This window comes from Populus alba, chromosome 17 (genome assembly GCF_005239225.2).
Source record: "Populus alba chromosome 17, ASM523922v2, whole genome shotgun sequence".
NCBI classification, from domain to species: domain Eukaryota; kingdom Viridiplantae; phylum Streptophyta; class Magnoliopsida; order Malpighiales; family Salicaceae; genus Populus; species Populus alba.
In genome coordinates, this window is record NC_133300.1 from 2,733,676 (window position 1) to 2,745,800 (window position 12,125).

The 12,125-nt window shown below is 35.3% G+C and overlaps 1 protein-coding gene across 1 annotated transcript; it reads left to right on the forward strand.

Moving 5' to 3' along the window:
* The first annotated feature begins 566 nt into the window (after positions 1-566).
* Positions 567-5,927, forward strand: LOC118032448 (putative disease resistance RPP13-like protein 1). Its single transcript, XM_035037162.2, has 2 exons — positions 567-1,124; positions 1,862-5,927. The coding sequence occupies exons 1-2, from the start codon at positions 582-584 to the stop codon at positions 5,879-5,881; spliced, it is 4,563 nt and encodes a 1,520-aa protein (XP_034893053.2). The 5' UTR covers positions 567-581; the 3' UTR covers positions 5,882-5,927.
* Positions 5,928-12,125: the final 6,198 nt, after the last annotated feature.

Here is a 12,125-nt window from a genome sequence, read left to right on the forward strand (position 1 = left end):
ATTGAAAGGATACTATCTTATTCTTTTAAATTGAAGTATTTAAACCAAAAAGGTTTTTTATCCCACATTTGAAAAAATATAATTTTTTTTTCGAAGAACATAAAGTATATATATTAAAGGGCTTCAAAATATCACATTATAAAAATAAAACATTCTTTTAGTATTTATATAGTAAACTTTGAAATGGGTCACCAAATAAAAAAAGTATAAAAAAACAGGTTTCTAGGTAGGAGAAAAAAATACATTTGAAGAAAATGGTCTCTACTAGTATTTTATCGGGTTGTTTCAGGTTGACCTGATAGGTCGACTAATTTACTACGGGCAATTACAAATCTGAATTTTTAATAAAATAGACTCATTCATTGCTATTGGATCATGTTGACAGTAAAACCAGAATTTTCTGGGCAATTGTATTGTTTGAAGAAAGACAAACAATTGTAATGAATGATAGGAGAAAGACAAAGGATGCAAAGATAATTTTTGAATGTTTTTTTTAGCAGATCAAGAAGGTTTAACCTGTGATCCAGCATGTAAAAAGCAGAAAAAAAACTTTTTCATATCCAAGTTCCAACCTTGGGCACATGGTGGGCCCATCATTTCTATACATTGAGAGAAAACGCATACACTGCGTCAAGGACAAACACACTCGAAGCCGGCTTCCTCGAGTTTTCTATTTGGCTTATCATTCTCTCTCACATAATCACTCTCTCACCCTTTCGCAAAAATCCACCAAGGCTCCTGCTTTCCACAACTCCTTCTCTCACATATTCCCACCCTCACCCCTTCTGCAAAAATCCACCATGTCTCTGGAGTTGATCGGAGGATCAATTCTCTCTGCTCTCATTGAGGTTCTGGTCGACAGGTTGGCCTCTCGTGAGGTTCTGGGCTTCTTCCAAAGCCACAAACTCGATGATGGTCTTCTGGAAAAGCTGAATGAAACACTGAATACTGTCAACGGACTACTCGACGATGCGGAGGAGAAGCAGATTACAAATCGTGCTGTGAAGAAGTGGCTTAATGATGTTAAACACGCTGTCTATGAAGCTGAGGACATATCGGAGGAGATTGATTATGAATATCTACGATCCAAGGACACTGATGCCCCTCGACCTGACAGCAATTGGGTAAGCATAAGTTCTTGCACCTATAGACCTTGCTTCCTCATAAAATGTTTGTATTGATCCCTCTATTTGTTTGTTTTTTTTTTTTAAATCCAAAATGCTATATTTTTAAAATCTGAATTATTTATATAAATTTTGTCAATTAAATTATATATATTTTTATGAGAACATGAATGACTCTTACTTTTTTATGAAAATATAAGGGATATAAAATTGAATTGTCTTTCAATATTTTTAGTGATGAATAGTTAGGACTTACGAGATTCAAAACCCATTATTATAAATATTAAATTTCTTAGTAATTATATATAATAATCACCAAGAATTATGCATTGATTTTTTGTTAGCACAATTAGAAATTGGAATGATGTTTTATACATGAAAGGCTCATATCTTTATTTTAAATATGAAAAATAAATACTTTACTTTTTAATTGCTAAACAATTATTTTTGAAAATAAAATTATTTTTCCATTTTTATTTTAGAAAAAAAATTAATTTCATTATATATATAAAAATAATATTATATAGTAAGGGCTATGAAAATCACTAATGGCATTGAATCAATATCTTTTTAAAACTTGACTTTCACTGCTTAATTACATTAAGTTAGCATCAACAATTTAATGGCATTAACTTATTAATTCACTAGATGTAAAAATCTTAATGTTTATGTTTTGATATTATAAGATTATAATGTTTTCCTGAATTCTATCTCACATATTTAGTCCACCATTGCAGGTAAAGGATCTTTTTCCATTTCTAAATCCAGCAAATAGAAGGATGAAAGAGATGGAAGCAGAGTTACAAAAGATCCTTGAGAAGCTTGAACGTTTACTTAAACACAAGGGTGATCTGCGCCACATAGAATGTACTGGTGGATGGAGACCACTGTCAGAGAAAACAACTCCACTGGTTAATGAACCTGATGTATATGGAAGGGACGCTGATAAGGAAGCCATAATGGAGTGCTTGTTGACACAACACAAGACAGATGGCTCAAATTTAGTTGTGGTTCCTATTGTGGGCATGGGCGGGATTGGTAAAACCACTCTTGCTCAGCTTATCTACAACGACGAAAGGGTAGATCAGTGCTTTAAACTCAAAGCCTGGGTCTGGGCTTCCCAACAATTTGATGTTGCCAGGATTATTAAGGATATTCTTGATAAGATCAACGCAAGTACTTGCCGCACCAAAGAACCAGATGAATCTCTAATGGAGGCAGTGAAAGGGAAGAAACTTCTACTTGTTCTAGATGACGCGTGGAACATCAAGTACAATGAATGGGATAAACTACTGCTACCTTTGCGGTATGTGGAGCACGGAAGTAAGATTGTCGTGACAACACGGAATGAAGATGTAGCAAAAGTCACGCAAACAGTCATCCCCTCTCACCGCTTGGATGTAATAAGCGATGAAGATTGCTGGAAATTGTTTGCAAGGGATGCATTTAGTGGTGTAAATTCTGGAGCAGTCTTACAATTGAAAGCATGTGGCAGAGAAATAGCGAGAAAGTGCAAAGGTTTACCGCTGGCAGCGAAAACGCTTGGGGGTCTTTTGCACTCCATAGGAGATGTCAAGCAATGGGAGAAGATATCCAATAGCAGTTTGTGGGGTTCGTCGAATGAAAACATCCCTCCAGCTCTGACTTTGAGCTATTATTATCTCCCTTCACACCTGAAACGTTGTTTTGCTTATTGTGCAATATTTCCCAAGGGTTACGTATTCAAGAAGGATGGATTAATCACTGAATGGATGGCACATGGTTTTTTATTCCAGCCCAGAGGCGTTGAGGAGATGGAAGAAATAGGTGAAAAATACTTTGATGATCTTGTCTCCAGGTCACTTTTCCAGCAATCACTTTATGCTCCATCACATTTCAGCATGCATGACATCATAAGTGATTTAGCTGAATACGTGTCAGGAGAATTTTGCTTTAAGCTTGGTATTAATGAATCGGGCTCTGGGTTGGAGGGTGAACATTCATGCACGCTTCTAGAAAGGACTCGTTATTTATCAATCACTTCAGTGAAAGCATATGACAGAGGACTTCGGATATTTCGTAGCATTCATGGAGTCCAACATTTGCGCGCTTTGTTTCCACTGCATTTTTTTAGGAAAGCTGATAGTGAGGCACTGAATGACATCTTGCCAAATCTTAAGCGCTTGCGAAAGCTATCTTTATTTCATCTAAAAGATATTTCTTCTCAGTTGCTCAATTCCATTGGCAAGTTGAAACATTTGCGGCACTTGGACCTTTCTTGCACCGCCATTGAAAGTTTACCTGATAGTGTGTGCACCTTGTACTATTTGCAAAGCTTATTGTTAAAGGAGTGCCGACATCTCATGGAGTTGCCATCCAACCTTTCCAACTTGGTCGACTTACAACATCTTGATATTGAAGGGACAAATTTGAAAGAGATGCCACCAAAAATAGGAAAACTCACGAAGCTTCGAATTTTGGAATCTTACATCGTGGGAAAAGATAGCGGGTCTAGCATGAAAGAGTTGGGGAAGCTCTCACATATAAGGAAAAAACTTTCTATTCGGAATCTCAGAGATGTTGCAAATGCTCAAGATGCTTTGGATGCCAATTTGAAGGGTAAGAAGAAGATTGAGGAGTTGGGGTTGACGTGGGATGGCAGTACGGATGACACACCACACGAGAGAGATGTACTTGAGATATTGGAGCCTTCTGAAAATTTGAAACAGCTTGCCATTAATGGTTACGGGGGTACAACGTTTCCAGGCTGGCTTGGAAACTCTTCTTTCTCAAATATGGTAGTGTTGTTTCTTTATGGATGTAAGAACTGCATCCTCTTACCACCAGTGGGGCAGCTGCCATCTCTTGAAGAGCTCCATATTGAAGGATTTGATGATGTCGTGGCAGTTAGTTCTGAGTTCTATGGAAGTGACCCTTCGATTGAGAAGCCATTTAAATCCCTCAAAATATTAAAGTTTGAGGGGATGCGAAACTGGCAGGAATGGAAAACAGATGTAGCTGGTGCTTTCCCTCATCTTGCAGAGCTCCGAATAAGACATTGCCCCAAGTTAACAAATGCCTTGCCTAGTCACCTTCCATGTTTATTGAAGCTTTCTATTCGAGAATGTCCAAAGCTTGTGGTTTCAATTCCAGAGGCACCCATGCTCGGCGTAATCAATGTATCTGAGGGCGATGAAAGACGTATATTTGGGTTATCAGATCAACCACCCACGCCGTGCCTACATTTTAGACAAGATCCCCAGCTGAAGGGCATGGAGCAAATGAGTCGTTTGGATCCCTCTTCTTTCACTTGTATCAAAATCGAGAGATGTAGTTCATTTAAGTGCTGCCAGCTAGACCTTTTACCCCAGGTATCCACACTTACCATTGAACATTGTCTCAATCTGGAATCCCTTTGTATAGGCGAGAGACCTGTCCTTGCTCTCTATCATCTGACAATCAGTCACTGTCCGAATTTGGTGTCTTTCCGCAAAGGAGGACTAGCTGCCCCAGATTTGACAAGGCTTGTGTTAGAGGGTTGCTCAAATTTGAAGTCGTTGCCGGAAAACATGCATTCCCTCCTCCCTTCCCTACAGAATTTGCAATTGATCTCACTTCCAGAAGTTGATTCGTTTCCTGAAGGAGGTTTACCCTCCAATTTAAACACACTTTGGATTGTGGATTGTATCAAACTCAAGGTATGTGGTTTGCAAGCACTCCCTTCTCTTTCACGCTTCATGTTTACTGGGAACGATGTGGAGTCTTTTGACGAGGAGACGTTGCCCTCTACTCTTACAACCCTTGATATCAATCGTCTGGAAAACCTAAAATCTCTGGACTATAACGAGCTTCATCACCTCACATCTCTTCAGAGATTGAGTATCGAGGGTTGCCCCAAGCTTAAGTCCATATCAGAGCAGGCGCTTCCCTCCTCCCTTGAATACCTTTATCTCAGAAATCTAGAATCTCTAGACTACATGGGGCTTCATCACCTCACCTCTCTTGACACATTGAAGATCGATAGTTGCCCTAAACTTGAGATCATATCAGAACAGGTGCTGCCCTCCTCCCTTGAATACCAGGGGCTTCATCACCTCACCTCTCTTAGAAATTTGAGTATTGAGAGTTACCCTAAACTTGAGCACATACCAGAACAGGCGCTGCCCTCCTCCCTTGAATGCCTTTATCTCTGTAAACTGGAATCTCTGGACTACATTGGGCTTAATCACCTCACCTCTCTTCACAATTTGAAGATCGGGAGTTGTCCTAAACTTGAATCATTGCAGGGGCTGCCTTCCTCCCTTGAATTCCTTCAGTTATGGAATCAGCAAGACCGGGACTACAAGGAGCTTCGGCAGCTCACCTCTCTTCGCAAAATGAAGATACGGAGGAGCCTCAAGCTTGAGTCCCTTCAAAAAGGCACACTTCCCTCCTCCCTTGAAGACCTTGAAATATGGGATTTGGAAGATCTGGAATATAAAGGGTTTCAGCACCTCACCTCTCTTCGTAAATTACATATCTGTGGTTCTCCTAAGCTCGAATCCGTGCCAGGAGAGAAGCTGCCCTCCTCCCTTGTATCTCTTCAAATATCAGGTCTAATAAATCTGAAATCTGTAATGGGGCTTCAGCACCTCACCTCTCTTCGCGAACTGATTATCCGGGATTGTCCTAATCTCGAGTACGTGCCAAGAGAATGGCTGACCCATTTCCGATATAGGGATATCAGACGTTGTCGTTTACTTAGTTTACTAAGGCCAAGTTTGTTGGCAGAAAAATAGTTTCTTTTTAAAATATGGTTTTTTTTTAAGTAAATTATTTTTTATATTTGGTAGTGTTATAGAAAGTAAATTGATAAATATTTTCTAGTATTTGGTTATATTATGAAAAAATGAGTTGGAAAATAGCTTGTTAATGTTTTATTTTTTTCAAGTTTATTAAAATAATAAAAAATAAATTTTATAAATTAAAAAATTGAATGAGAATGGAATTGAAAAAAGTTTAATTTTATAAATTATCTCAAATAAAATAAATAATAATAAAAAATAATAGATATCGAATCTATCGGATAAAAAAAATTAAAAGGTGATAAAATTAAAATAATAATAATTACAATTTCATAAAATATTTTAAATAAAATAAGTAACAATCAAAAGAATAAGGACTAAATTTGATAGATAAAAAAATTTTAATTTAAAAAATAATAAGAGAAAAGTAAATAACAATCATAAAAATAAGGACCAAAGTTAATATAAAAATCAAATTAAATCAAATTTTAAGGGATGAATATGAAAAAAAAGAAGGATTCAAACAAAATATATAGTAATTAAAAGTTTGAGGATCAAATTTGACATAATCAACAAATAATATGATATTTTAAAAATTTTCACAACTTTTGAAAAGTGTTTTCTGTTCAAAATAAAAGGAAAATACTTTCTTGGAAATCAAGCTAAATTTTCCTTTGACAGGAAAGTGGTTTTTGTTGACCAACTTTTCTAATGGTAAACAAACACAGGAAAGTTTGAAAAGTAGTTTCCTAGAAATCATTTTCTAGGAAATAGTCGCACCCTTAGAATATGTTTGGAATTATGTTAGAGATGACAATTTCAAATATATTTTTTTTAGAAATGCATTAAAATAAAAGTTTTTTTATTTTTTAAAAAATTATTTTTGACATCAGCACATCAAAACGATCTGAAAACATTAAAAAAATTTCATTTTAAGCAAAAATAAAACAATTTTAAAATTTAAGGGAACACGATTTGCACCAAGTTTCCAAGTACACCCTTAATTTTGTTACAGGAGACGGTTTGACCATACCATGTAACTAGTTTTGTACCCATGCTCTAATACAAAATTTGACTACCATCTATTAAGAAAACAACTCTAATGCTACCAAGAACAATGCCCTAATACCAAATTTGTTAGGAGACAAAAGAGATTTAAAGTTAAAGAAGAGAGAAGAAAGGGAAGCCAACAAAAGAGAAGAAAAAGCTTATCAAATACTAAAACCATAACTAAAACAAGCAATTAAGTTAATAGTCTACTAAATAAAATACCTAACAATAATTAAATTAAACCAAACAAATAATATCTAATTAATATATTTCAACTAAAAGTTCAAATAAATTAAATTAAAACATAAGATAAAACTCATTCTCTTAATGATTTGGACTACCATTTATCATTTATGATCATATAAATGCATGTTTCAGTTAGTATCCCCACTATTTTTTTATTATTATTTTTTTTAATTTTTGGTGGAAACAAAAAGAGGTGAATATGTTTTTGGTAGGCAAAAAATAAATTTTCAAGAAGAAGCGAAAAGAAAAGGTGGAAGCAGACATCATGATTATCCACAATGTTATATTTAATCCCTGGTCCAAGCAACAGATCCAGAGCTATTACAAAGATCTTGTCCATTTCTTTTGCCTTCCTTCTCTTACTTTTCTAGCTATTTTTTCCTACTACTTTCTAATATACATTCTAGAGCTTCAGATTCGTATATTGTACAAAGAATTTGAGTCTAGTTTTTGAACGGCTCATAAACCTCGATCCATCATGCAATTTCTCAAGATGATGTTATAATTTCAAAAAACTATTTACAGAAGATTTATCTTCAATGACAAGAGTTGAATCCAATAACATAAAATATTAAAAACACAAAAATAACAATAAAAAATAAAAATTATATGTAATATAAATATTTACCACACATATCAACCATTGGTTCCAAACTAAACCATAAAATAAAAAACTGGACACCTGCAGTCATCAGGTTCATGTTAAATAATATATTTATCTTATTTTATTTATTGAGAGTATAATAGTATTGTAAGCTTAACTTATATATAAGCCCTTTGTATTTAGGTTAATGCAAGAACAATAATGCAAATCAATTGAAGAGAATTCTAGCCTCTTTCTCTTTAATGTTTGTATTTTTTTTAAAATTATTTTTCATATCAAAGCATCAAAATGATATAAAAACATTAAAAACATATTAATTTAAAGTAAATAAAAAAATTTAAATTTTTTTAAAAGTGCTTTTAAAACACAAAAAACAAACAAAAATACACGCAGTTGCAGGGTTAGGTTGAATTTGTCACACATATTTGAAGACTTCTTCACCTTTCATTTATTTTCAAAGCGTAAAAGACCAAAGCCAAATCAAATGAATAAAGGTAAGTTGAAATATTGCATCAGCACATGGAATCCAAGCTTTGAAACATTGCATCAACTTCTTGGATGAGTTGTATTAGGCTTAGACAAGCGTAATAAGAGTTCATTTTTTCACTGAAAGCCCTTTTCTACGGTTCAGTGGAGGCCTTCCTTCCAAGCCTGAGCATGCCCCGATATTTGTTTTAAAGGTCATACATGGTTGCTCATTTTGCAAAGCCCATGCATGTGATCACTTGATTTTGTTACCCTTTCACATTTTTTTTTATTGTTTTATTTTTTTGATATTTTAATATAAAATTATTTTTAAAAAATAATTACAATAATATTTTTAAAATTATTTGATTATACTATACTTTTCAAATATGATTAGCAATTACTTTACGACTAAACTATATATGAACATAAGATGTAATTTAAAAAAAAAATGTTTCAAGAATATTCAACAAGAATTAAATATTTATTTTTAAATTTAATTTTATTATATATTTTTGTCAAATTGATTATTTTTTATTTTTCATAAAGTCACATAAAAATTATCAAGACTTAAATTTTTATTTTTTAATTATAATTTTCTTTTCAAAAACTTTTTATTTAAAAAACCATGCTTCTAATAAAAGATTTATTTTTCTAAAACAAAAGAGAGGAAGTATGTGAATAACAAAACGGATGTTTGGTTAAGAATTTAAATAATTGGGATTCTTATATAAATATCTTTTTAAATATTGTCTTTCAATTCAATTTAATTAAACCATGATTCTTATATGAATTTAGGGTGAGAAAGTTGGTTTTTAAACATGTTTTGTGTATTTATAAATTAAATGGTTAAATGTTTTTAGAAAGAGATAAAAAGATTCTTTAATGATCGGTGATAGATAAATTTTCTATAACTGTGTGCATGCAAATAGTTTTTTGAAATTATAACAACATCACCTTGAAAATTCGCAAAATGGATCGAGGCTTATGAACTGTTCAAAAACTAGCAAATTCTCTGTACAATATAAGAATCTGAAGCCTGTAGAAAGAAGTAGGAAAAAATAGCTAGAAAAGTAAGAGAAGGAGGGCAAAAGAAGTTGACAAGATCTCTGTCATAGCTCTGGATCTGTTGCTTGGACCGGGATCAAATATAGCATTTTGGATAATTTTGGTGTCTGCTTCTACCATTTCTTTTCACTTCTTGTTAAAGGTTAAAAGACTGAAGGTGCAACCTTCTTTATCTTATTTTAGGGTAGGAAATATGTTTTATTTTTATTTTTATTTTGCCTAACAAAAACATATGCACCTCTTTTTGTTTCCAACAATGACAAAAAAATGATGGGGATATCGACTTGAAACACCGTTTACGCTTTCATATGATCATAAATGATAGAGAGTAGCTCAAATCATTAAGATATTGGGCTTTAACTTATGTTTTAATTTAATATATTTGAATTTTTAGTTGAGATCTATTAATTAAGCATTATTTGTTGGGTTTGATTTAATTATTATTGAGTATTTTATTTAGTGGACTATAAGTTTATTATAGAATGTAATTATATAGGAAATATTGTAGTCATATTCTTATGTGGTAATCTCCACCTTTACTATTGTATATTGCCCTACACATATATATAGAAAGGGTTGGCTAACCTATTAGGTTAAGCCTCCTAATTATTCTCAACTTGGTATCAGAGCCTTTGGCCGTCAAAACTCTTTTCTCCTTTTGCAGCCGGCCCTAATTTTCTCCCCCATGGATTCTCCTCCTGCTGCCGCCGTTGCCATCTCTCCCTCCACCGGTGCTGCACCATCACCGGCCAGCCCTTTTCCTGCTGCTGGCCGAGAACAACTTCCACATGTGTCTGATTTTTCTTCTCATGATTCTGCCATTCCTTTGCCTCTCATGGGAACACAATCTACAACAATGGTTCCTCTATCAAACACCCATCATGTTGTGTCGTTGAAACTTACGAACACAAACTATCTTTATTGGAGAATGTAGATGAAGCCATATCTCCTTGGTCAAGGTGTTTTTCACTTTGTTGACGGCTCCTTGTCGTGTCCCCCATCTCATATGATTGATGCTTCGGCTGGTTCTTCCTCTGCCATCAGCCCTTCTTTTCTTCGTTGGAAGCAACAAGATCAACTTATTTTGAGTGCTCTACTCTCCTCTCTTTCCATGGATGTGCTGCATCTTGTAGTAGATTGTTCTACTTCACATTGTGTTTGGCGCACGCTTGAGAAGGCACTTGCCTCTCCATCTAATTCCCGGATCATGTAACTACATGGCTCCTTTCAAGACCTTCGGCAAGGTGATGCATCAGTTAGTATGTATATGCAGCAAGCCAAATCGTTATTTGACGAATTGGCTGCTGCTGGTCGCCCAATGTCCCTTGAAGATTTCAATCTCTATGTGTTTCGTGGACTTCGCGGTGAGTTCAAAGACTTGGTAACTAGTCTCATAACCAAGGTTGAACCGCTATCGTATGCTGATCTTCATAATCATCTCCTTACACATGAGTTTCTGCACAAGAATTCCTTTCACTCCATGGCTGTCGGTTCATCCTCTTCACCTCTGCTTTCTTCTTCTTCTCTACCGCAGCAGCCACCATTGCTGCCAACACCTCCGAATTCTGCTTATTATGCCATGACTAATAACAGCCGAAACAGGGGACGTTCTAGGGGTAATTGGCGTTCCAACAACACCGATTTCAGGCCCAAAACAGAGGTCACTCCGCTGTAGATTGGAGGCAAAATCAGTGACAGAACAAGCGCACCTCTGCTGCAGATTTCCGACCAAATCAGGGGCAGTGGTCTAGACATGTACGCCGCCAATTATGTTCCAATCCTAGCCATTCAGCTCTACAATGCTCTCAGTTTCGCAGCAGCACACAGAAGCCCTCTGCTCACCTTGCTGTTGCGAATGATTGCTGCAACGACTTGGTTTCCCGACACCGGCGCGAATCAACATGTGACGCCTGACCTTACAACTCTAACTGATTCTGCTCCTTATCTTGGTAATGATTTCTTGCATGTTGGTGATGGTAAGGCCCTTGACATATCCCATGTTGGACATACTACTTTATATTCCCCCAAACGCTTGTTTACATTAACTAATGTTCTTTGTGTGCCTCACATTACCAAACCGTTGTTATCTATTCAGAAATTTTGTCGTGATAATCATGTTTATTTTGAATTTTACGATTCTGTATTTTATGTGAAGGATCTCGTCACCAAGGAAGTTCTTCTTTCTGGTCGGAGTCATGATGGTCTTTATGTTCTCTCCGAGTCCTCGGCTACGTCAGTTCCTCAAGCTTTTGGTCTTCGTGACTGCCGACTTGTGGCATCGTCGTTTAGGTCATCCAACTCCTCGCATTCTAAATTTGTTAGTTTCTGATAATAAAATTATTTGTATGTCTAGACGATCTCTTACTCAATGTCAAGCATGTCCATTAAGCAAGTCATCCCGTTTGTCATTACGACCGATGGGTCACAAAACTTCTACCCCACTTGAATTAATTTTTAGTGATGTTTGGGGCCCTGCTCCAATGTTTTCTTCTGATGGTTTTTGTTATTTTGTTATCTTTGTTGATGCGCACACTAAATATATCTGGTATTATCCGCTTGTTGCGAAATCTGATGTATTTTCCACGTTTCAACGTTTTCAGACACTTGTCCAGCGTTAGTTTTCTTTTAAAATTAAATCTGTTCAAACTAATTGGGGTGGTGAATATCACAAATTAAATAAATTCTTTCAAACAATTGGTATTCATCATCGATTAATTTGTCCTCATACTCATGAACAAAATGGCATAGTTGAACGTCGTCATAGATATATTGTCGAAACTGGCCTAACCCTTTTAGGCTAGTGTA